Consider the following 27,755-nt stretch of genomic DNA (forward strand, 5'->3'; position numbering starts at 1 on the left):
TGGACAATAGCAATTTTTATGAAATGCGGAAATAGATAAAGAATTTATTTTTTAATTACTAGTAATTTCCAAATTTTGCCTATTATCAAAAATTAGTTGCATATTATCCGAGTGCTAAACTTTCATATTTTAATCTTAATACATATATTATGCCCCACGTTTCCCCCTAAACGACGAGGCCGATTTCAATCAAATTTTGCTCTCTTATTCTTTAGGATAAAAAGAATACCATCAACATTTCCAAAAGCAAAATTTAATTACATATTAAATTAATTAGAAATTGATTGAAATTTTGCAGTTTTTCTACAGCAATTTTGAAATGAAATGTTTTAATAGAAACATTTTAAAATCAATTTAATTTTCAAAATCTTACCATTTTAGCGATACCAAATTTCTTTTTGTCGAATTTTCTCTTCATTTTTTAAATTAATTCTTTTAAAATTTGTCGCAGACGATTTTGAAATACAGTAACAGTAGAATTTATATCTACTCTATTACTATTTTTAAAAAATTCTGTTTCATGCTTTGTGGAATTGTTTTATTAGTTTAAAGTAATTGATGAACGATGCTTAAAATAATTGAAATAAAAGATTGATATACCTTCAGCTTTCAAATAATTGCAAATTACTAAGGCCCAAATACAATCAATAAAATGAAATAGTATTATAAAAGGATTGCGTGTAATAATATTTTATATGGAATTAGTTTTTACATTAAATATATTATGCAAGAAAGTATTTAAATTTCGAACAATGTCAGGCGTATCTATTAGTAACATATAAGGTCATCTATTGCAAAATGGCTGCATTTTTTAGTCAACAATGATAGAAAACTTCGAACACAATACAGAAGGTATTTTTTGTTTGCCAATTATCATATGGGCAACATCTGCACAATGGTCTGTTTCATGCCAAACAATATAGTATTGTCTAGCATAAAATAGACCATTTATTTAATCTGTGAACACGACCATCGCAGTCATTGATTAGCTTTCCGTAGCTATATATATGTTTTGCATGTCATAATACAAATCCTCATAAATTATATCTTCTTTCTTCATTTGATTGGCTTATGACATGGATATCTCAAGATCTATTTTACTTGCAACAGTAAACAAATCAAAGGTGACCAGAGATAATGATTCATATTTTAATGAAATGGATGTTGCTTGTATAACCAAGAGAAGTTGCATGAGCCAGTTATTACGTACACATAAGAACTGCAACATTCTTCGATAAAATATTCAAATATTTCCACTTTACTTTTATTTACAAGGAAGATACAATAATTTGTAACTGGTGCAGTCATTATAAATAATCCTGTACAATGAATTTTCCTTCACCCATATTGGCACAGTTCAAAATTGTATAGTCAGAATGACTGTTGATTCTTAACATTTCCTGCTTTGAATCCAATCAGAACTATTAACTTTCTTGGATCTTATTATTCGTATTATATTTGGTCTGCGACAAATTTAGATATTTTTCGGTTCTAATCAATGTATATTATGAGGCACCTTTAAAAAAAATGGTTAATTTAGTCTCGCAATTCAACTCATTTTTAATTTCGGAACTTTGTGAAAATCTTCATGTTTTTATTGCTTATTTATTAGGATTTATGACTATGCGGCAGAACGCAATAAAACAGAAGTTTAAATATAAATACTGTAATAATCAAGTGCAAGTGATGAAACATATGGGATCTCACCAATTATATTTTACAAAATGCTTGTATTATCCTAATATTTTATTATTCATTAAGTTTTTATTTTTTGAACAATTTATTTATTTTGAGTTTAGGTTAATAACATCATTTATTCGGCATGCTTGCGGTCCCTCGTCAGCTTAGCTGTTCTAGATAGCTTTCTAAATTGCTTAATAGGAAGTCAGCCACTGCATTTGGTATAAGTGAAATTTTGACCATTAATGTACGTGAACTTTCAGAATAGACCATGCAATTAGTACATTTATATTATGAATCTTGAATTTTATTTCCAATATCAAATTATGAGAGTAAAGATATATTGAGCAATAGAATTTAAACAAACAACAACCGTAAAAGTAACAAGGAATTCGTTAATCACTAGCAAGAGCTTACTTATTTAATAAATACAAGAACTGTAGATAAGCACAGCCAATGGAAGATCTTTCCAAAGAAAATTTATTCATACCTGCTAATATTGTTTAATAACTAAATGTGTGTAAATGTGTATTGTATTTACTGTGGGATAGAGAGGTGAATCTGAAGAAAATTTATTCCCACCAGCCAATATTGTTTAATAACTAAATGTGTGTAAATGTGTATTGTATTTACTGTGGGATAGAGAGGTGAATCTGAAGAAAATTTATTCTCACCAGCCAATATTGTTTAATAACTAAATGTGAAATCACAACAATTTATATTTCCAAACTTTCTGTATGCCATTCCATGGACGCATATACTTTCTCTTAAAATTCACCACAAATTACAATCCTAGAACTTTCATTTTATAATTGATTCACATTTTTGAAAATAAATTAAATTTCTGGAAATTTAAAATAGAATTTAAATTTATTTCTGTTTTTAAAACGACTTGTATATTAGTTTTACAATGAAAGCTGAATAGTTATATCAGCTTCATTTAAACCTGAAGTCGTCAAATTCACTATTAATACACTACATTCAAATTCAGTTATTGCATTTAAATTTGAAAAATAAAAATATATATAAGTTTCTGAAACAGCTTACTCTTCAGCTCCTGGCCCTAATAAATTTCCTTCTGGAGCATAGTCCCAATCACTTTCCACAGCTCCTATGTAGATAGTCCTCGTAGGACGATCTTCGTCAGGTATCCTTTGAGCTTGGACAAGACATAGAGCGAGACATACCACAAGAACATTTTGGGACAACCGTGAGATTTGGCATAAAGTCTCGTGCATCGTAAAGTAATTCCACACAGCACTCAACAGCTCTGATCAACTCTCAGTTCGAGAGTCAGGTTTGATGTGAGATCTTACAGAACCTTTTCTTTGGTATTAATATGAGTCGAATACACACTCGTTATAGCTAAGTCTACTTCTAGAAAAATCTCTTCTAATTCTAGAACTCTCTGTGTGTTCCTCCTCTGGTGGAGTCAGGAGTTTGAAAGAAATTCTCCAATGCACACTTGCTGTTTATTACCTGCGTATTGGAAAGTGTTAGGTAACTGAAGAAAATCAATATTAATGGCCTGTCGTTTTAAGTAGCTATCAGTAAACTGAAAGTAAGAGGATTAGAGCTTCTTCGTTTGGAGTTGTTAGTAGGTGAAAGTTACGAAAAAGGTCTTGAACTAATTCATGAAGATATATATTGCGCTTGATGCGAAATTGAAGACATATCTACGCAATTCTCGAATTTAATCCTCTTTATTATTGAGATTTGTTGAAAAAGGAATTGCTTCCTGTAGAAATGTGTTTTATAACAATTCGTTGTGTAATGTAAAAGAATATTCTAGAATTTCACAATTTCTCCTGTAAGTGCAAGAATTTTATTGTATATCGCTCTAAATTTTTTAAAAAAAATATTAGTTTAGTGGCACAATATTTAAATAAGTATTCACACTTTATTTAGAAAATACCCAGGTAAAAAAAGTGCATATTATCTTTGATTCCGATATGTGATTTTTAAATATAGACCTTGAGTTCAACAGAAATGAGTCCTGCAGAAATGTGTTTTATAACAGTTCGTTGTGTAATGCAAAAGAACATTCTAGAACTTCATAAATTTTCCTGTCAGTGAAGAGTTTTATTTTAAATCGCTCTAATTTTTAAATTTTTTTTAGTTTAGTGGCACAATACTTAAATAACTATTCACACTTTATTTAGAAAATACCTAAGTAAAATAAAAGTCCATATTGTCTTTCATTTTGATATGTGATTTTTATATATAGACCTTGAGTTGAACAGAAATGAGTCCTGCAGAAATGTGTAATGTAAAACAGCATTCTAGAATTTCATAATTTCTCTGGTGAGTGCAAGAATTTTATTTTATATTATTCTAAAATTAAAAAAAAATAATCTAGTGGCACAATACTTAAATAACTATTCACACTTTATTTAGAAAACATCTATGTAAAAAAGTGTATGTTGTCCTTGATTCTGATATGCGATTTTTTTTTATTTAGACCTTGAGTTGAAAAGAAATGAGTCCTGCAAAGATGTGTTTTATAACAATTCGTTGTGTAATGTAAAAGAGCATTTCAGAATTTCATAATTTCTCCTGTAAGTGCAAGAATTTTATTTTATATCATTCTAAATTTTAAAAGAAGCATAATCTAGTGGTATAATAAATAACCATTCAAACTTTATTTAGAAAATACCTATGTCAAAAAAGGCATATTGTCTTTGATTCTGATATGTGATTTTTATATATAGACCTTGAGTTGAACAGAAATGAGTCCTGCAGAAATATGTTTTATAACAGTTCATTGTGTAATCTAAAAGAGCGTTCTAGAGCTTTATAATTTCTCCTGTAAGTGGAAGAGATTTATTTTATATCGCTCTAATTTTTTTAAAAAAATATTAGTTTGGTGGCACAATATTTAAATAACTATTCACACTTTATTTAGAAAGTACCCTGTAAAAAAAAGTGCATGTCTTTGATTCTGATATGTGATTTTTATATACAGACCTTGAGTTGAAGAAAGGAATTAAATGATTCTTTATATGGGATTAAGATAATAAATTAAAAATAACTTTATGAGAATATGTCTGTTTTGTATTTTTTTAGTGTTACAGTTTTGCAATTTGTCCAAAGTATTTGCATTCTATTCTTTTCTTATTTATCTCGTTTCAGTTTTGAATTTTATGAAATTAAGATTGAAATATTAAAAATTATATTTTTGAAATCCTTGACTGTGTTCACCGATCTTCTTGTAAACTTCAATATTATGGAAATACGCGAGAAGTATTTTGTATTCAACTTTGCTGAACATTAAAAAAGAATCGAACAAGAATTTTGTAACAGTAATTATTTTATCTTTCACCAACTGAATTCGAAATTTAATTCTAATTAATTTAAAGACAACTTAAAAAAATTAATACATCTAGATTGTTCAGTTCTTGAAGATCACTTTCCCATAAACAAGAACAGATATATTGACAGATATTCAATCAAATAAGAGATTTGATTCGAAATCTGCAAGTCCATACCTATAGTTCTGATGATAAAACAATAAACCAAACTTCATACGTCTAACCTTTCTTGTTCTTTGAATTACCTTATTCACATTCAGAAGAACAGATAAATGCACTTTCTGTTCATAAATTCAAAATTTATCAAAAAAAAATCTAGTTTTGATGTTAAGACCCCAAACCAAATTTTATCTTTCTAATTTGGTCTATTTTTGAATTGTTGTACTAATAGACAGATTATTGACAAGTTTTTTTTTAGATTTATGGAAATTTGAAACTTAAAGATTGATCAAAATCCACCAAAGTCAATTTTCTAGAGATTTTTATACTTCACGAAAACATTGAAAGATGTTGTACTGGAAGTTTAACTTAAGTTTTCGCACTGAGTTAAAAAAAATTCCTTAAAAATCGGAAATTTGTGCAGCTTCCTTAAGCAGCAAGATATTCCAAAAGGCGGTTTAGAAATTTTAAAGATGTACCAGACTTAACAGAATCAAATCCTCTTTATCATAGATCCTGGTTTCACATACACAAGACGAAGATCGGTTAATTTGTTTATAAATAAATTTTAAAATCGGACAAATGTAACCGGTTCTTCGAAATTTCATCCACGTAATTGGTAGCGTTTATCATCTATCATGTTCACAAGTACATCGATAGATGGACAGACTGGCCTCCCGTTGATGGATTTAGCCCAAATTTGATGCAGATTCACATGCATAAATATTGCAGATGACATGCTATGTTTGTGAATTATAATAATCTCATAAATAGAAAGATATAATTTCAAAAAAAAAAAAAATGGGACTCAGGGATAACTAAAACATGGATAATAATCTAGTACAGAATTCTTTGATGGTTATTTGTACTTTCCTATACAGAATTTTCTTTTTGTAAACAATAAAATAAATCCATTTATTTCCGAAAGAAAGATTAACCTAATGGTTCTCTAAGTAATGGTTTACCTAATGGTTCTTAATGAGGAATCTTGATTTCCTTACATAGGTGCAGATATATATAAATTTAATCGTTTGTTTTCTTTTTAAATGAGTTTCATTTTTCTTGCAATCTGTGTTCGTATATAAAAAGGGCAAAGATGGATGTCTACTATAATATGTAATCTGCTGCTTTGGTAGTGGCTTTTTTGTTTTTGGGCTTCCAAATGCTTTTCAATATAAAAGATAACTTAACTCGAAGAAGTCGCAACCACATCACCAAAGATTGGTAAATAACATTCATTCTTTTTTTACGTATGCAGCTAAGTTAGGAATACAAATATTTGCATTATCCGATCTTGAAAAGGATAAAGATAAATGTTTTAAATTTAAATTACACATTTTTTTTCTAAAGCTTATAACCATAATACTAATTATAAAGTTATTAAAACTTCCGTCATCGGCGATCAGTTGTTTGCTTACCATATTAATAGTATTAATTAACTCATGCCAATCAACTATTTTAACATATTTCCACAATAAGTATAGATCTTCCTGATTAGTTAATAGACATACGAAATAGCAAAATCGGTCCAGTTGTTGTGACTGGAAGCTATTTCGAGATTTTGTTTTACGATATTTGACGAAAATGGGATGTGAGAGAGCAGAAAGGCATTGATGACATGTCTTACTGTCATGCGCTTTCAAATGAAATAAAAAACTGGCGATATCAGGTCAGTTTTATCAATGTTGGTTGACAATATCAGTAAAAATGGTTGACTGATGGTTATGACTGGAATAATTTGATGTGTTTCTCCCCCACCCCCATAGAGAATGAATAGAGAATACATTGAATGTCTTTTACCTCAAAAACACTGTAGCATTATTTTTGAAATTTTTCAGTGAAAGTGGGTGATAGTGGGGTACAGCGTACACTGATAATATATTCTTGTGAGTTTCTATATGAAATAAAAATTGACAAAATCGAACCAGTGGTTGAGGTTGGGCGACTGACTTTTTTGTTTAAATAATTTTTTTAAATATATAGATTTGTTCAATATTTTTTAAAAATAAATTTTATTAAATTTTACCTAAACTATTAGAATATTATAATAAACATACTAAAATATTATTAATATTATAAAAATATAAATATAATACTAAAAAATTATCTTAAAAATTTATTCAGTATTTTGTAAAATGCTTTTGGTGTTTTGCAATGAGAATCTCGGAAAACTGAAGATTCAGCAAGGTCATCAAAAATCGAAAAAAGCTTGGAAGGCAATAGATTAAAAAAATGAATAGCATTTACTGAATTACACTTCGGTGTAATAAATACTTTGGTACACTTAATTCGCCACTTAAATACGCATTTTGCCAATTCCACTTTACATTAAAGCCTTCTTTTGAATTCTCTCTGATTTTTTTCTGAATGAAATATCCAAATTGCAACAGAAGGAAATTTGAATATATAAATACAAGTAGAAACAGATAAACAAAACTGGTTTATCGGGAAGCAGTTCTGAAGCATGACATTTCGTATTCAAAAATTATTATTTTTATCTCTGATTGACAACCAAGTAATTTACACTGATCAAGTCATTCTTGGAGCAAGAAAAACTATTTTCCAGTTAAGAGAAGAAAATAACTTCTGAAAAGAAGGAAAACAAGTATATTGTTCGATTTGGTCGGAAACATATCTACTGAGTTGAAAAAGGCATGGAAAAAAGTGCTTTCCACCAAAAAAAAAAATATGCAACTTTTGAACAGGGAAATAATTTCCGTATTCTAGAAGAATGCAGAACACATATTGGAAAAATGTGCTGCATTCTAAGCGTGCTTGGTAAATTGTTTTGCATAAAAAAATTTATTATGTATTTATCCTTCATTTTTTCAATCTTTTCCTCAGCATACAGGTTTTCATTCCTGTTTCAGATTTTTTCCCTTTCACCATAGCTCATTACTATATTATTATAAATTGATACAGATTTGAACTGTGCTACATTTCATTCAGATAATTTATAAATTGCTAATCTTTTTTTAAAATTATATAATTTTTTTTATTTTTATAATATATTTAAATAAAATAATGTTTATGTACTCAAGTTCATTGTCTTCTGTTTATTTTACTTATTATTATTATTGTTTAATTATTATTTATTTATTTATTTATTATTATTATTGTTTAATTATTATTATTATTTTATTTCTCTGTTTATTTTACGGAGTGAACATACGAACCTGCTTTGATTATAAAAAAATATTTTGCCCTAAAGACTGTTATCCATAATACGTGTTTCTTTTTGTATTGCCGATTTCTTGATTAAATCTGCAATCGGATTAATCTGCGTAGCAAATTTCAACGCATCCTCCTTTTGTAGCTCGAAAACTGTCAAGGTGTTATCCTAGTTCTCAGTAAAGGTTGTTCAATATTTGTTAATACTAGAGATAATATTATCGTCCATGCTATGAATGTTTTATTATTACTAAATGGTGGTAATCAAAACTGAATTGGTGATAAAAAATGAAGGTGAATAGTAGTTTAACCCCCCTTCGCAGTTGACGATAACGCGCCAAAGCTAGTAACCCCCGTTTTCTCTACTCTAGGACTCTTCCAAAAAACACAGCTCAAGCTCGTGGTTGGCGAGTTGGCGATTTTTGAAAAGTGCGCCTAGCAGGAGGTTAAATTGCAAGCGCACCCTTTAATCTTTAAAATCCCTTATTATTTCACCCTTTATTCTTTTCATTTCATGAATTCACCAAAAGCATTCTGCTTTTCCACTGTATTCTATTTCGCTAAAAATTAAAAATTCCTTCTCTCATATATATATATACATTATATATAGATTAGCTGCACCACTTGTTCAAGTATTAAAAAAATTAAAAAAAAAAAAAAACGCAAGAAAGACTATTATATAAAAGATACAAATAATTGTATTAATGTCGCATTATTTCTTCATTCGGTTATTCCATACTAACATCCTGTAATCAGGTTACGATTTTGCGTTCATTCTGTAATATTATAATACATCACTGTAAGTATTATCAATTCAATTTCTGATTAATTAATGAATCGCGAATTCATTTATATAAACTCAATTTTGAAAATTTTCTTTTCATTTGTAATTTACATTTTTTAATATTTAAATTTATATATAATGGGTACTGATATTTCTAGCTGATTTCTTTTTAATCTCCAAATTTGCAATTAATTGCAAACTTTTTTAAAATGACGAATTAGAATTACATAGTATATATATATTTTTCTCTTTTATACCATTTTTTTTTATTGTTCGCACATGAATTTCACGAAGACTAGTGAGAAATGAAAAGACAAAGGTACTGCAGATGATAATGCAAAATTTTAGAATATGAATAGATTCTGAGTGTGGTCTTTAGCCACTTGGATTGAGTTTATGTGTTACCATCCATTTATTAAAGTTGAAAACTAATATAATATCTAGATATATTATAAAGGGCCGAAAACTGGTCGGCAATATATGAAGCGAATAAACATTTCACAGATTTCATAGACATTCTATAGAATACTAAATGCCAAACCAGCTAAGTAGGAAATCTTTCTCCAATGCAAGGAAAAAGATTTGTTTCGAAAACTTGGACGCGATTATATTCGATTGTAAATTCAACCAATATGATAACATGCTGAAATGTAGGAACAAAGTTCTATAAACAACTTTTTAATATCTTATATTCTGTGTTCTTTGCTATTCCAAGATGAATTTCGTATACTGTTTGTCAGTTGACCACACACCATAAATTGGCAACCTTTGTTTTAACAAAACCGAATTTGATGAAGTAAGTTTGGGCCTACATAGTCCATAATTTTATTTGTGTACATCCAAATGTAAATAATCCATGTACTACTTCATTTTCATCCAAGTCAGTATGCTAAGCGACCCACTGAAAATGCATGTGAACTGGGTTGAAATCTTACGAAAGCAAAATCTAAAAAAGATATTCCAAAGCTTGTCACCAGTTCATTATCGTAGTAATTATCAAATAATAATTCCAATTCATAATAAGATGTCATAAAAGTAGGAATATAGGTACACCGTGATCTGTATAACATGAGTATATTTCTTACTGCACTAGATTAAAATGATGGACTGGTGAAATGCATCATGTCAAAATTGAATGTAAAAGGTAATTGTCATTTTGTCTATCTTAAATGTCTCAGTTTGAAATTATGTTTTCCTTCATTTGTACATATCAAGAAAGCATTACAACGACGTATAAGCGTTTCAAGAATCTTTATCGATAATCCTGAAGTCTCCTTGATGGAAATTCGATTCTTTCGACTAATTAGAGATACCAAGCTTAACGTCTAAAAGATAATCCTAATTCAAGGTATGCAATTTTGTTTATATTTATGATTAATAATATATTTCCTTTATAAAATATAGCTAGAATTATATTAGATCTTTATATATTTCTTTCTGTTTTATAAAACGATATTTAATTTTTTTTTACATACATTTCTATTGCTTATTCTTTATGATTTTTTTACTTTCTATTTATTGTCATATAAGGAGGTTGGAGATAGAGATTTTAGAGACTAGAACTTTTTTAAACGAAAACTATTTTAACAAGTCTGCAGCTTTATTTTTTCAGCATTTATTATAGATAGATTTATATATTTTTAAGCAATTTTTAATCTTAAATTGCATATATATTTTTATAATATGCAAATAATGTGAACTGCAGCTTTTCTTCAGCTTTATATATACAATATATTATTAAATATTTTCATTAAATTTTCAACAAAATGCTTTTAAACAGTTCAAAGTTAAAATTACTTTCACGGAGATATATTGACCGACATTTGCATCCTGGATTTTTGAACTATAGACAGACGATTAATCTAATTAAGTAATCAGTGCGAGAAAAAGAGTTCTTTTAAAGTAGCAACCTAAATTGAGGCTACATTTTTTACCTCGATTTAGTTATACTTTCCTTAGAGTAACAATTTTTGCTATTGTATCTTTTTTGAGGAAGTATGATCAAGACTTTTTTTGCCAGGTTTCAGCCCATATTCTTTATCTTAGATTTCTTGAGAATTAATTTAATTGTTGGAAATTTTTTTAAAAAAAACTCGCGCTGGATAGTGAAATTTTCTGAGTCAGAATTTATCTTAGCTAATTTAATTTTAAGCCCATAATATAAATTTGAAGTAAATGATTTAATTAAAATTCCTATAAGTGGATATTTCAAACATAATTTTGTTATCTATCAAATTTAAAATCAATTTATTAAAACTGATTGTTTTATTATATTCTAAAACACACTGATTAATTTTGTTTAAATATTTTTGTCTACGATTTCTGAAAATTCCGAATTAATAAAATTTTAAAACATATTATTTAAAGGGACAAAATGACTGATTTTGTTTATTTTATATTAAATTTAATTTCAATTAAAATCCCTTAAAACATTTAAATTGGATTTAAAGTATTATTAAGTAAGTTTATTTAAAGTAAGTTTATTTTAGTGATTATATCGAGAAGCAGTTTTGCAGTAAGGAACCAAACTCACAATACACATTTTAGTAAATAAATGATTTAAAAGGCAGCAAACAAATGCTGCCTTTTCAAAATTGGATTACTTTGTTATGATTAGTATACTGAACAACATATTGGTGTAATATTATTATATATTGTTTGGTACTATTTACAGCAACGGATTATAATTACTTAATATGGCAGTTGGTTCCTAATTATATATTTGTATTTATTTTTTTAGCAGTTGTGTTCTAAACATATATGCATTTTTTTACAGACTAAAATAAATACACCGTACTTCGTAGAGTCATATGTTTATTAATTCTCTGATAACATTTCATCATTTAGAAATAATACCAAATGGAGTAAGTTACAAATACAAAGTATATAGGAATGTAGTTTTATTCTCTAAAGTCCAGCAAATTTCTCTCACTGAGAAAATTTTATTTTAATACTGGACTAAAGGAATAAAATCACATAAACATTAAATATAAACAGTCACAGCATTTATACTAAAATATAAATAAACATTACGTTCTCATTTTTACACAAAAATATAGTTGTTCTCATAAACAACATTTTACTTATTAAAATGTACATAAAATAAAAATACTAAGATGACGTAACTAGGAAACGTAAGCCATGCGACATGTATTCAAAAATTCAAAACAGAGCTTTGAGCTTTTTGTTATGAAAAATAAACCACTATTTAATTTTTTATATATATTTGTTGATATAATATTATTAAACTCGGAATAAATTTAATTGTTTGGCACGTTCTGAAAGAAAAAAAATAAATATATAAAAAGCTGCATATATCGCATTTGCATAATTTTTAATTTTTATAATCGTATTTTTACAATCCCGTAATGCCCAAATGTGGCTACATTAAAACAGATGCTAAGCGAGTATTTTTGAAAAATTAAAATAAATCAAACATTAAATTAAAATCAATATAATTCATTTCTGCGCATGTGGAAGGCCAAAATTAAAACAACCAACAATCCAAATAAAATAAATATGATTATGAATGTTTAAAACACTGAAGTTTGTATACTATATTGAGTTCATTTAATAGTCTTGTTTTTAAATAATTGCAAATTAAATAAAACTTTAATTAATAATAAAAAAAACTCATGCATTTTCTAATTCCTCACTTTATTCCAAATTTAATTTACTTTTAATTGCAAACAAATTAAAAATTTCTTTTAAAAGTTATATAAATTCGATTATATGCAAAACATAATTTTTTTTATAAGTATTGTTATTTGAGATTAGAGAAGAAAAAGTACAATAAAATACTTGTTTATAAAAATATATTTTCTCAAGCGTTCAATTGTAGGAGGAATTTATATACTTTATTATTAATATACAACTTTGTACTCGATGAAAAATGTGTACCTGAGCTTAAAACTTATTTCGTGTATTGTTATGTAAGGCTGAGTTCTTTAAAGAATCAATTCCATTTGGCAAAATCAAACATTGGCGTAAAGCGAGATTATATAATAACATTTAGAATAAAATAAAATTAAATAATTATTTTTAAATAAATATTAATTCTAAAGCATGATTTTTATTTGTTACTTCATGGTATGCAATAATTTATGAGGTTTTATTTGTAGAATGATTACGATTAAAACTAAAATAAAAGCTAACAAATAAAAGAAATCATCAATATATCATCTGTAGCTATCTATCTGACGATGGCTTAGTTAATTGCTAGGTTGAAAATAGTTAATCTCAAAGTTCAGGAAGTTAATCTCAATCAAATCGTAAGACTTCACAATTCATCAGGCACATTAAAAGTATTCCACACAAAAAAAGAAGTTAATGCAAACGCTCCCACACTTTTATTATAAAATCCTCAACAAGTTTGTGTATTCCAGTCTATAATTTGGTTATTGTCTTAATTTAATTTCTGTACAGTTAATTTACGTATTCAACTAATGGCAATCATCAGCGCTCTACTGTGTAAGTAGCTGCCATTCCTGCTCGCATGTGATCGTCAACGTGACAATGGAGGAACCACGTGCCGGGGTTGTCCATGATCATCTCCACGGTTTCGAAGATTCCAGGGAAGAGATAGACTACATCAGATCGCCGAGTACTGTCCGTCCGCCTGAGGAAAGTCTGTCCGTGGAAGTGGGCAGTGTGCATGTCCACTTCGGTACCCATGCCTATCATGTACCAGGCGGCCAAGGTGTTTCGCTTGGCAACAAGTCCTTCCAAAGAACCGTAGATTTTTCCATTGACAGCTGGTGAAAGGAAAAGAAGAGATTTATTAAATAAATTGTAAACAAAAAAAAACTAAATTTATGAATTAAACTAAGAAATGTAGTGCTGAATTCAACATTAATGCTTAAAGGAACGTTTTCAGTAATCGAGATTTGCTCTGTGCTCGATTATATATCTTAATGTAACATTTTTATTACAATTCAAAGTATATTTAAATCACTTTATAATTAAATTTGCCTTCTAGTTTAATATTATATAACAAAATTAACTAGAGAGCTTATCTTTTTTCTGTAAGCATTTTTTTTCATGATGATAAACGAATTTTTCATCTATAAAAATATTACTGGCTGAAAAGGCAGTATTAAATTAATTTGAACATTTCAAGAAGAACATTTAGCTACAGCTCAGTGTTCCCTATTAATGCAAAATGCCCAACAATTTTATATCAATATCTTCACAATAATTTGAACAAAATTGAACAAAATCAAAAATATATTGTACACAATATTGCTTTATTTCTACGCTGATGGTGATAAATTAACAAATAATAAGACTTCCAGAGATAATTGTGAAGATTTTTAATATTTTCAGTTTGATTAATTAACGTTTCTGATTAAGTATGTGCTAGAAATTTAAAAGAACTCACCGTGCATTCTGTTACTCAAGATGAATCCAGGGTCGAGTGGGTTTACGGTTTCTGGCCTTTGAGCATATGTGTAAGTATTCTCTTTAATATACCAGCTTCTGTTTTCATCGAAAATTGTGAACAGTACAGCGAATTCATGATCCATATCTCTTCTACGTCCTGTAGCAAACAAACATTAATTAGTATACTCTTAGAAATCCCTACAAACATGTTATTACTGACTAACATGAGGGAAGAAGAACATATAATATATTTTTCATTTCAGATACATATGTTTAAGATTAATCAATGACAATATAGACAATTTTGTCTTTTATTAAAAATCAATTATGCATAAATAGCAATTTTCATTTTCTTTTGTTTATTTGACTTTAAATGAATAATAAATGGAAATTATTATTTTTATATTAATTTGCATTGGAATCAACCACCACTAATTTTTCCTTTTCAAAAGTTTTCATTTATATTATTTTAATTGAATTCTCACTTAAAAGGTAAGAACTCCCTATAAACCTGTATGTATTAACATTAAGATACTATTAACAAGATAATGCATTCAGCTTATTACTATGTATGATGGCACTGAATTCTAAATAGTCTTCTTCTTTTCACAACACGTTCATTCAAGTTTTTTTAATGCTGAGTATAATAACATTGAACATATAATTAAAAAAAAACAACTAGAAAATGTTTTGCAATTCATGAAAAATTGAAGTAATAAATATATTCTGTGGTCATAATATATACGTTAGCCGATTTACTTTCATTAAATGTCGATTGATAATTAAAAGCAATTCTAGCAGGACTACATTTGGGAATATTGACTAGCAAAAAAAATGTTGCCTCAGATTTCGACTGCAAAAGAAAAAACAGTTATATAAATTGCGTTTTTTCCAATACACGTTCATGCATGAGTAAATGCATATCATTTAGCCTTCAATGTATTATTTAAATAAATTGCAATTTATAAAAATAGATAATGGTCCTGTTTAAGGATATTCTACACTTTAATTTTAATTGCACATTTATGCAAGTTTGCATTCCATTTTTCAAAATTTTAAACAAATGAATAGTGTAAAAATTGCTGTTGCAAAAAGCTTTAATATGATTCATTCTTACTCCTGGAAGATTATTTGCTAAGAGCTAATTGCACTGAAAAATAACCATTGAAGAGTTTTATAATTTAATAACAAATTTCTATAACATATGTGAAAGTCAATATGATTTCTCTATTTTATTTACCTTTGCTGGTCAATGTTCCAGGCTTGCATGTTATCAAAGGTCCAATCAAACCAGAGTTGGTATCTTTCACTGGATCCACAGTTGAATAATATGCCCATGAGCTGCAGTTGAATCCATTTCTTCCGGGACCTGCTCTTTCTGGTACAGGCCATTCATAGATATGTGTATCGCCAGGAGCAACAGGTTCTTCGTCTTCTCCAACAGCATCGTCGTATACATTGAATTTCGAGAGAAGGACTCCGTGAGGATGAATGTTGTAAGGTCGGCTGGCCATGTTCTTGAAGACAACTCGAATCATCTCGCCAACTTCAGCCCTGATGAAAGGTCCCAAAATTTCCAAATGCTGTTCGTCTCTTCCTCTGGGCTTCAAGTGAGTGAATGAGGAATCAGTGAACTCTCTGTAGACAACCTTCTTGTATATACGACCAATTCGATCTGGACCATTGGCGACAAATACACGACTTTCTCTGTAAAAATATAATTTGCGTTACCTTCTGTTGATGAAGACATAAAGAAATAACACAAAAAATTTTGAGCTATACGCGTTGTTCTGAAAATTTACGAATTTTTCAATTTCTATCTGAATACAATACATTTTTATCAAGCAGGTTCTTACTATTTATGGGCCGTATAAATGAAATTAGTTCGAAGTAATTTTTTCATGTCTTTGACTGTGAAGTTCCCTAAATTTTTATACGTGTTTCTTTCCTTTTTCTTTTATTTTTGCTCAGTGGTTAAATAAATATATTAAAGAAATCAGACGCTATTTTAGATTTCATTATTCATAAAGACATAATGAGATTTAGATTATTAAAATAACGCTAACTTCCCTTTTCTCAAAGGTATCGGAATAGTTAACATTTGTAAGAAACTAAAACTTTCATTTGAAAACTTTTAAAATTAAAATCTTCGAAGAATAACATTTTGGACAGAAATTCATAAGAACTGTTTTAGTTTTGCAAGATTACCAAACTGCTATCGATATAATAGTTAATCATACAAATAGAACTAAAAAATATTTTCTTTAAAATTATGCCTTTATAGAATTTAAGTGAATTATGCAAAGATATTGACCTTATTAATTATATAGAGGATTTAAGATTTAATAATAAATGCAATTATTTTTTTAATAAACTAATATAATAAAGTGATGAATTATTTTATTATAAAGTGAGCAGCTTACTCATTTTCCATCAGATCTGAACCATCAATAATGTGCCTATTGATAGGAGCATAGTCCCACTCCACTTCAATGGCACCAATGAAATATTCTCGAACTTTCTTTGGATTGTACAACAGCGGTTGTGGGATGAGGGATTTGCTACCATGGCAGTCTTCAACTCTGTAGATGGCTCTCATGCCACCAGCAAAATGGTTATTTACTCTACAGTCCAAAGCCCAAGTTCCTGAAATAATTAACAAGGCGTTACATTTTTAATAATATGAAATATGATCCGTTTAGCAATCAAATTATTGTTTTCAGAAAATGAAACTTACCTGGATTATCAGCGTGCATAACTACAGTATAATGGGTACTGGGAGCAACATTGATAGTATCTCTGAATCTACCGCTGATCTGGAAGGTATTTCCGTGGAAGTAAGGTGTGTGGATATCAATTGCCTTACCATAAGTTGCTATGTGCCAGCTGACTTTGTCTCCTAAACAGACGTTCAAGCCTTCCAAGTTGCCAAACACTCGTCCGTTGATTGCTGGAATAAAATGTACATTTTCAGTGAGTTTAAGAAGTGGAAGAACAAAATTTGGTGTTAATTAATTGAAACCTTTTTTTATTTTTGCTATATTATTTAATTTTTTAAAATTATTAATTATTCTTTTTTTAAATTCTCACGAATTTTATAATTCTACGTAAAATTGAAAAATTATGAGCAATTAGAATGTGTAAATCAAAATTTAGTTACTGTGAAATAACCGAAATTTTATTCAATCTTTGTGTTTATTTATGTTAAATTCTGTATTTGAAAACCGCATATAAATCTTTGAAGTAATCAGTTTCACTTACAAGATAATATTGAAGGAAGCGAATGATAATATGATGCATTTTATAAGTTGCGTGAGTTTAATAAAAAATTAAAATATATAATTTAATAAAAAATTAAAATATATAATTTAATAAAAAATTAAAATATATAATTTAATAAAAAATTAAAATATATAGAATATTACAAAGATAAATATGGAGTTTCAATTCCTTAAGGAACATCTTGGCTACAATTATATTTTCTCAGATTTTTCAGAATAAGAATTTTGTTCATATATAAGAATTTGTTCATAATTTTGTTCAACTGTTTCTAAAATTTAATGCATTTTTAAGACCTTTGTTATATACGTTAAGAGTGTAATAAAAATAATTTATAAGCAAACATGAATAAGCGATGAGTTAAACTTCTCAAAGAATTTGTTAAGATCATTGACAAAATTGATAAATTAGGGAAAGAGCTTAGAAAAGGGGCCGAGATTTCTCAGTGATATCCAGGTGTCTCATGTTCGCCACAATTTCATAGAAGGGGCATTTGAAATCTTTAGTATTGATAGATTTAGCAATATAAAAACAAAAGGTATCTCTTTAAAATGATTTATCTAAAAAAATTATTGTTTCGATTGAAATTTTTTAAAGATGTTCAAGCACTTACAATGCATCTGGTTGGATTCGATGAACATAGGATCTGTGGTATTAACCAAATCTGGACGGTAAGTGTATTCCAAGATATTTTCTCGAAGATAATGTGACTGACTTTCATCCATAACAGAGAACAGCAGAGCAAATTCATGATCGACGTATTTCTAAAATATTAAGCCAAAATTATATCTGATGTAACCACCATTATAAATGAAACAACAGCAATTAAACAAGAAAGTTTCAGTTAGAAATTAATGCGAGCGTTGTAACATTTTTAAAGTGCAATGGTGATATTTACCTGTCGTCCATATCTATCCAGTGTACCTGGTCTGCATGTGAGAAGATTACCGCTAAGTCCATCCCACATATCACGTTCGACATCTACACTGGAATAGTATCGCCAGGTGAGACATTCAGGATCTGTAGGAGTGGGTCCGTATTGTTCAGCAATAACCCAGTGGTAAGTTCGGGACATGCCAGGTTCGATCACAGTGTTATCTGGATCAAAAATAATGAGTTATCTTAGAGCAGTCCAAAAATCAAATAAAAAGATTTAAAAAACTTAATTACGTTTTGAAGAATTTGTATAATAATTTCACTTTTGAAGATATAAGGTTTTGCTGTAACTCATGTAAAGCAACATATTAATTGATAAAATTGTAGGCAATAGTGATTCCTTTATTACTTTTAATTGTTTATGATTGTTAATTTTTCGACTCAACGATTTATATATACGAAATTTAGTATGTCATTTTGGTTTCAGTCGGTTGAAAAAAAGGAATCCATAATGCATATTCAGTTTTCTTTATAATATTCTAAGCACGAAGCGCTTATATGGGGACACTGAAAATAAAATTCTGAACACTGATGTCATTCACGACATTGTTCAAGGCCCACAGTTTTTATGTGAAGGAAAAGGGATGCCACCTTTAGTTAGGAGTATGCGTGAAGGTTGCGTGACAACCACTCCCACGAAATTTTCATAATTTTATTTGAAAATATTATTTAAGGGTATTTGATTATTTATTTCATTTTACATTTTATTAAATATATATTTGAAATTGAAAAATAGTTTACAATGTAATGAATATTTCAAAATTACTGCATTATATGCTATAAAATTATATAGACAGGTTGTCCTTCAGAAACAGCTTATTTTTCTTTCATAAAGCTAAGAATTTTTTCGAATGGAATTGTTTAAGTCAATTATTCGGAGATCTAAATGTTTATTTGTCATGAAACAGCATAACTTCCGTAGTTGGTTTTACAAACAAATTTTTGTAGTGCTCTAATCATTCATTCTTTTGCTTCCGCTGTTTTATACTGCATTTCAACAAATAATTTACGAGATCGATCATAACCCAGCCCAAAATTCCACAGAAGTTGCGTCATCAATGCTTTTTCATTTTGTGTAATTCTTAGCCTAATGTATTGTATCACACATTCCGAAACAACGTTTAAAACCAATCTAAAATTTTCTCATCCATTCTAAACTTTCACACAATGCACAACATACGCTATCCTTCTGTACAACACCCATCGTTACCTAGATCGTTTACAATAATGATTTATCGCAAATGACATCCCAAACAATGCGAACCCAAACAAATCATATTTGGAACAGAGACCACTTCCTGCAGTGTTTACGTCTGGCAAAGCATTTTCCATACAGGTGAATTGGAACCCTATTACTCACCTGGTTCGTAGTAAGCTCCGTGCGTGTGCAAGTTGTAAGGCTTGGTGGCTTTGTTCAAGAAAACCACCTTGACCGTATCTCCGACCTCACCCCTGAGGGTGGGTCCGAGCAGGGCCAGATGGGCCTCGTCGCGTCCTCGGATTTTTTTCAGTGAGAACGATGAGTCCTTGTATTCTCTGTAAACCACTTTCCGGTAAGTTCCGCCTATTCTTGTGTCGTTACGTTCAAAGAAAACGGCCGCCATTCTATGAAAAAAGAAAAGAATTAGAATGTTGTTATTGAAAGGATTCTAGGGTGTTTGTTGTTGAATAAAAGGTGTGTGGGATGGTGGAGGTATATGGACTGTCCTTTTGAGGCTGAATGGGACGTTAATGAAGGCGTTAGGAGTTTTAAGGAAGTGTTAGAGGTGTATTAGTATTGAAAAATGGAAAGTATTTCACGAGTTCGTTTAAGTTTAAATGAGTCATAAATAAAAAAAAGAATGCGAACATTTGCATAAAATTAGCATGAACTGGAAAAGGAAACAGTTGCTCTTAATGCTGTTTATAGTGTCGTAAAAAGAAGCATTGATCTGTATTCAGATACTTTCTTTCGCAATAGAAACGATTTATGTATGCAAAGAATAAATACTACCGTTGGCCTAATTGACAACCGCTTTCGATGTCTGTTCGAAAATTTGGTCGAAGGGCATTATCAACAAATATGAAGGTTAAAAGCTCTCGTCGTGGCAATGAGAAAAACATTAAGAATCATTATAATAAAACCAATCTTTTTCGTGCTATTTATGAGTAAGTAGTATAATGAGAATTTTATTGCACTAACGAAACATTATTCCGCTTATTTTTTATATTCTCGCTATATATAGTAATGATATCAAGTGCTAAGCAATTCATGATGTAAGATTTGCAATTATAGAATTATTCAACAACAACAAAAGGGTGGGTTTATAGATTTAGTAATGGAAGTTGTGAATTCATGAAAGCTAAAACTTTTAAAACAGTATGATTCAAATATCAATTAGCTTTATAACTGATTTTGCTTGTTAATGGAATTCGAATAGTTTGTAATTGATGTTATTTATCAAAAATAAATTAACAAATGATTTCAAAAGATTCAATATACAAAATGTGCTTATATCGCCAAGCGTTAAGTATGCATCTTTGTTCCAATTGAGAAAAATTGTATGAATTATATACAGCAGGTGATATTCAGTTTCTTAAAACAGTTTTAAAATATCATTAAATGGCCCGGAAAAGATAACTATTGAAAAATTTAAATATTTTCACTTTTAATTTTTTTCATAATAAGAAAAAGATAATTTCGTTTTCTAAAATACACTTTCAATTTTGTTTCTTAATTATTGAAATAATTTGTTATACTTACTTATCTTCTACTAGAGGTAATCCGTTGAACTGATTAATTCCTGATGGGGCATAATCCCATTCCACTTCTTCGGCTGCAATGAAATATTCTCTGACTTTGCCGTTGAGATGTGGCTGGACGGGGGGAGAGTGTGGGCATCGAGTAATGGAAAATGTAGACTCCATACCAGCTAGAAGTTGAAAATTGTTAACAACTGTGAGTATTTTAATCTGATTCATCACAGCTTTAACCACTAATATTTAAAGTGGCAGATGAAGATGAAAATGTCCATTGTGATCGGTGCTAGTTCTTGCATATTCTATTAAGTCTATCACTATTATTAAATCATCAGAAGGGAACTGTGGCAGTTAAACAACACCCTTTTGACGAAAGACTGAATCAAGGATATAAGTGCGAAAAAATTAAGCTGAAGAGAGTTTAACCAAACAATTTGCATTGAAAAAGCCGACAATGAATGCGTTGATAGCTAATTGAAGGCATTCTGGGTAATTCTTAGCGAATGATGATATCGTACCTTCTTTCCTGTAAAAGTTTTGTAATCTTCATTATTGTCACAGATCTTTCTGTTTTGAGTAATATTTTGACACTTGGTCAAAAATTTTCTCCCTCTGAACTTGGGGAAATGATAGGCATTTGCTATAGGATAAACAGCCACGTAGTATAATTTTTATTACCGAAGACGCAATGATGATCAGAATATAAATCGAACTTGTGGAGATAGGTCACAAAATCTAATTGTGATGAATCGATTAACACGTTGACCACCGTGTTATTAACATTCGTGTGACAGGAAAACTTTTCAGTGAATGTAGAATTTGATACGAGTAGAACAAGCCTTTATTTAGTTTGTATCTTCTTGTTTTAACATGTAGCTTAGCACGTGAATCACCTGTGATTCATACATATTATCTCATTAAATATTTTTTTACCTACTACAATGAAAAGTGAGCAAATAAGTAAACGTATTATTAGATAGGGATCCTAATCACAGGCATCAATCATGGCAGTGAATGTGTTAAATTTTGAGTTGAAAGAAATTCGGTTAATATTAGCCTGGGGTATGATCAGAAAAGTTCGATGCCCCATCTCTGAAAAGCACCATTTATCTTGTTAAATTTCATTATCTTCTAAATTTTTCTTAAAGTTTGATTTATCAAGTGTGTTATTTATTTTTTGTAAAAGTGATTCCGGTGTATTTAGGTAACACCTGACACAGAAAACCGATTTAGCATCAATATGTGGAAATAGGTTGCTTTCCTAGAGAACTTATTTGAAATAATTCTATATTTGTATTTCGCTTGGAGGCAAATCAGAAAAATTTCTTTTAATCAATCCAATTACAGCAAGAAATTCGTTGCTAATGCCACAAGCATCTATTATTTTTTAAAATGTTCTTGTAAAGAACAGACAGAGCCAGCGTTTGCCTCTTTAACACTATTTCCCTTTTTCAGCCATGTCAAGCTTAGACTTAACATAATATACCACTATTGGGCAATTTTTCGAAGACACAAACAATGACAAATAATTTGGGGTAATCTAAATCATATACGCCGTTTATCCTATATATAAATCATATATATAAATCGCTAATTCGAATAACATATGCCTGCCATTTAAGGACTATAGGAAGACTACCTATTGTAATGATTCTTATGACAAAACTTAGGGAAAAATTCTTCAGTTCTTTACCGATCATGATCCATGGAACCCAAAACCATCCACCGTTCAAAACTTTATAGATATAATATGCGTTATAACGCTTTGCCCATGTCATGAACAGGATAACTAGAGTAATTTTGCTTGGAATATATTATTAAAAATGTAAAAATCTCGCATTAGTTCCTAAATAGTCCATGTAGTTCAAAGGGCGTGGAAATGATGGGGTTGAAATTTTAATTTTGCTATAACTTTCGCAATATTGAAGATAGAAAATTAAATTCAACTAGCCAAATCAGTAACTCATTAAGGCGAACAACTTTTGTATTAAAAGTTTTTTCGATAATTGCAATCTTAGAAGTTAGAGGCTGGAAAGTTATTTTCAAGCCCTGGTTTTGACTATTTCTAACATCAATAATTTATGTTGCTGGATAGTAACTTAGATGTAAAGGAATCTATCTTTGCCATCCAGCTTGCCGAGAGGATTTTTATCAATTCTCGCGAATTAATTAATTTTTTTTTTACTGTTCCATATAATGTATTATGCGAGGCTCTCGCACAATTTCCAATTCGTGTATTCCGAATTCTTGTATACTGCACCCAGAAATTTGCCATATAAATAATTTTATATACATATTTTAATACCTATTTTAATGATTTTTAATTACTATTATTGCTATTTCATAATGATCATACTCCAAGAGACAAAGCGATAAAAAGATCGTCATAACGAATGCTTTCTGTCGGAGCATAACAATATAAAGATTCATAAATCTTTGAAACAACTTCCACCAACTATAATAACAGTCGTTAATTTTGCACCTCAATCACATCTGAAAATCGGAAATTATCTTCAGTGAGAAAAGTTCTAGTTACTCTGAGGAAAAACAGCTTTAGAGCTTTTCTAGTGGATACGAGGTCAAGCCTTAAGGAAAATATATGTCTGCAATAGATCTTAAAGTATCTTCTGATTCAGAAGATAAGAAAGCACACTTATCCATACCTTATCAGATTTTGAGTCCACTCGTTGCGTGGCGAGCAACACGCTAGCTATTGCGTTAACCAGGCGTAAAATGCAATAATGCAGTAATATCCTTCGTGCAGCTAATTATGCTCAAGTGGAACTTTCGTAAGTTTTTTTTCTGTGAGATAATTTTTCAGTCCTACATTAGAATGGGAAATGTATCTATTACATACGTCAATTTTGTTTCTGAATATTTCAAAATGCTACAGGTTCATTGGGGTTGGTAGAGTGTTGTTATAATTGGATGCACTTTGCATAAACAACTGAGTTATATTTTGCTCTCTCTGTTTTAAATGATAGTGCATTAGAACATTCAAGTTTCAGTGGCAGCCGTCGAATGGGTTATCGAGATATATGAATTTTTTTTAAAAAACTTCATGATAATTTGATAAAACTTTGATAATAAGCTCAATAAAATATTAACACGACATACATTTCTTATTTTATAGGGAAAAAAAATTCAAATCACTCTTTTAGTACTACTCAAAAGGAAAAAATTATCAATTAAAAATATTTTATATAATCGAATTGCCCAATAAAAATATATATAACACTTCTCTTAATATTCTATTCCATTTCACTCTTTAAATATAATTGCAATATTGTAATTATTTATAAAAACTTTTAAATTGCGTTTTTTGAAAACTTCACTTTTTACTATAGAAAATTTGAAATCTCCTTATGCTCAAATATGACAGCACCAAAATAATTTATTACTTTACAGTATGATTTCAAAGTACACAAAAATCACACTGTAAGGTAATAAATTACACATTTGTGCTTTTTAAAGTATTGATCGAAACATATTTGCTCTTTTCACATATACGATCATTTTTTAATATTATATACTAATATTTATACTAATATATTATATACTAATATTATATAATAATATTTTATACTAATTTCATCATAAAATTTATAATAATTAAATCCCAAATGCGCTCGTTTTTTTTTTTTTTTTTTTTACTTTTTAACTACTATATATGTACAATGATTAGGAATAAAAATATTTTTAGGAAGAACTTAATTCTTGTTTATATGCAATAATTTAAATGGCTTAGTCTACATATTCATGCGTATGCAAGCAGTCTCCATATTGCGTAAGGTATAAGGATTAATAAATGCAGTCAGAGAACATTTATGTAACAATGGAACATAATGTTAAATATTCAAAACACCAAAAATATCACTGATGTTTACATTAACAGTAATATTTGATTTATTATGTACTACACAAGAAATGCGAACATTTTTACTTCCATATTAATTAGAAAAAAAATATATTTGATAGCAAAATAATTGACATTTTATGATTAATCATGTATTTTCTATTCGATATGCAATTGGAATATTGGGAAATAATATAACATTAAATATTTATTATAGCCAATAATACTTATTTACATTTCATTAAAAATGTATGTCATTGGTACACAGTTAGAAGTGACCATGTTGAAGGAATTTAATGTTATAATTATCAGTTCTTGTTTTAAAATATTATCTTTATAATAAAAAAAATGTGCATACCGATATATGTAAAATATATATTATATATTAATGCTATATTGATATGCGCTGTTTTCTTTTTGCCACAGAAACGACATTTTAAATTAACAAGAACATATTTTTCTTTTTTTAAAACTTGGGCACTTTTAGTAAATGATGAAATGACTGTTATTAATAAAAGAATTGCATTATTGAAAACCCATAGATAATGAATTTAATTTTACAGATGAAGCCGCCGGTTCAATTATTATCTTTAATCCTTGATTTCTTTTTTCACATTGTAAAAACATATTTAACATTGAAAACGCCACAGACTGCTTTCTTAAAATACTGTTGATTTAAGAATAAAACAATCGAGCGTCAGACAAAACAAATCGGAACTTTACTAATGAAAAACTGAAACAAGCTTTGACGGTCTGTATAACATTGGAATCAAAGGGCAAAAGAACATTTCTTTATCTACATAGCAATTTAAAAATTAAAAAAAAAAGAATTGGCCTCATTCTATTCAATCTTACCTATGCCATGAAGGCCAACTTCACATCTAAAAGGGAAAGTTCCTTCGCGGCTAGCAATCATCAGACTTGTTGTGAACTTAGCTGGGAAAACGCTGATGATATCCGTTCTGAAAAGTAAAGATATATCTATGCATTATTCTATTCTACAGAACACTATGCAAAAGAAAAAAGAAAAATGAATGGAGTTGGAAAATTGTTACAAGAAACATTACGGTGGTTTACTAACAAAATTCTGTTTATATGATAAATTATAGCGATGAATAAATTGTCTCTTATGTAAGTTATGAAAGTTACAATATAATGTTGCCTTTATCATAACTTTAAACTCAATAGCCTACAGGACACACCTAAAATATTTTATAAACTTTTCGTTCCAGTTAGCTTCTATGAATCGAATTATCGGTTATTTCACTCTGAATGAAAGCGATTTATGATATATATTAAAGTATTTAGTTATATTTCTTTTTGTGTGTTACCTATTCATTTTAGAAAACGATATTGTCTTTTCAATCATAAATCACATTCTGTGAGTAGAAATGTCGGTTAGTTATTTTATTTTTCGTAAAAACGGTTTCGTTTATTTTATAGATTTTATTTCGAACATTTCCATTTATCTTTAAAAAAATTCAAACGGTTAAAACAATTTTATTTTTAGCAAACGATAATTTTTGTCTTTTTGAATATTCATCTTACCCCAAATATTATTATTCTACTACTGGTTTATAATTCCAGAGCTTCACTGTAACCAATTCTCGAAATAAGTTATTTTATAAAACATAACCATTAAAAATATTCAAATTTATGAGATTTGCAATAACTTCATTTTTAAGGAACCGCTTACGATATCCATCCTGAAATATGGAAAGCAGATAATCCATGTGATTCTTAACCTGTGATAATTCCAGATTAGCAACGTTACGCTGATGGCTTTTGTTGTCTCGAAATAGAAAGAAAAATCTTAACAGGTAATAATACAATGCGATAAATATTACCATTCTTTATATTTATTGCAAGGTAGATATGATAATATTTGGTGTAAAATTTCATGAACATGAGAAGTATTATATATACAGATAATAAACTGTGATTTTTATCACAATATAGATTTGCCATATATTATAAATGCTTAAACTTACGTCATTCCGTTGATAGTGAAAACTTGAGATTCGAAACTGATACTGTGGACATCCACTTCATTACCCATGCCAACGATATGCCAACCAACTTTGTCACCCAAGCACATGTCCAGGCCTCGAAGATTTCCAAAGCTAAGGCCGTTGACGGAAAACATCATGTTGGAACGCTAGAAGACAAACATTACAGATTATATCTGACTCTTGAAACATTTTCATTAAAAGATCTTTAATTATTGATTTTTAGTATTATTAAGCTTTATGATTAATTAACAAATAAGCAAGTCTTTTACAGAACAATCACGTTCAGTTTTCAATAGTTAGAAGTTGAATTTTTCAATCAATTGTTTATTTATCAGATATAACATTAAGCAATAGATACAAAGGTAAAAGAATAATGGATAGGTAGGTATAAAAGTAGGCATTATTTATATGAAAGAATGATTTTGAGAAAATTTAATTTTACAAAT

At 29.0% G+C, this 27,755-nt stretch overlaps 2 protein-coding genes across 2 annotated transcripts in view; both read right to left on the bottom strand.

Moving 5' to 3' along the window:
• Nucleotides 1–3,134, bottom strand: part of LOC129966935 (hephaestin-like protein) — a 47,695-nt gene extending 44,561 nt beyond the window's left edge. Inside the window, exon 1 of the mRNA XM_056081550.1 lies at nucleotides 2,728–3,134. Within this exon, the coding sequence (XP_055937525.1) occupies nucleotides 2,728–2,918 (191 nt within the window). The 5' untranslated portion in view covers nucleotides 2,919–3,134. The remainder of the gene's footprint in view (nucleotides 1–2,727) is intronic.
• An 8,768-nt stretch (nucleotides 3,135–11,902) lies between these two features.
• The window catches only part of LOC129965601 (hephaestin-like protein), an 82,101-nt gene continuing 66,248 nt past the window's right edge, over nucleotides 11,903–27,755 (bottom strand). Inside the window, exons 5-15 of the mRNA XM_056079639.1 lie at nucleotides 27,289–27,455; nucleotides 26,153–26,259; nucleotides 21,446–21,614; nucleotides 20,063–20,307; nucleotides 18,665–18,864; nucleotides 18,380–18,530; nucleotides 17,225–17,437; nucleotides 16,911–17,133; nucleotides 15,728–16,194; nucleotides 14,486–14,644; nucleotides 11,903–13,859 (exon numbers count right to left, since the gene is read on the bottom strand). Coding sequence (XP_055935614.1) covers nucleotides 13,561–13,859; nucleotides 14,486–14,644; nucleotides 15,728–16,194; nucleotides 16,911–17,133; nucleotides 17,225–17,437; nucleotides 18,380–18,530; nucleotides 18,665–18,864; nucleotides 20,063–20,307; nucleotides 21,446–21,614; nucleotides 26,153–26,259; nucleotides 27,289–27,455 — 2,400 coding nt within the window. The 3' untranslated portion in view covers nucleotides 11,903–13,560. The remainder of the gene's footprint in view (nucleotides 13,860–14,485; nucleotides 14,645–15,727; nucleotides 16,195–16,910; nucleotides 17,134–17,224; nucleotides 17,438–18,379; nucleotides 18,531–18,664; nucleotides 18,865–20,062; nucleotides 20,308–21,445; nucleotides 21,615–26,152; nucleotides 26,260–27,288; nucleotides 27,456–27,755) is intronic.

Source organism: Argiope bruennichi, chromosome 4, assembly GCF_947563725.1.
Source record: "Argiope bruennichi chromosome 4, qqArgBrue1.1, whole genome shotgun sequence".
Lineage (NCBI taxonomy): Eukaryota > Metazoa > Arthropoda > Arachnida > Araneae > Araneidae > Argiope > Argiope bruennichi.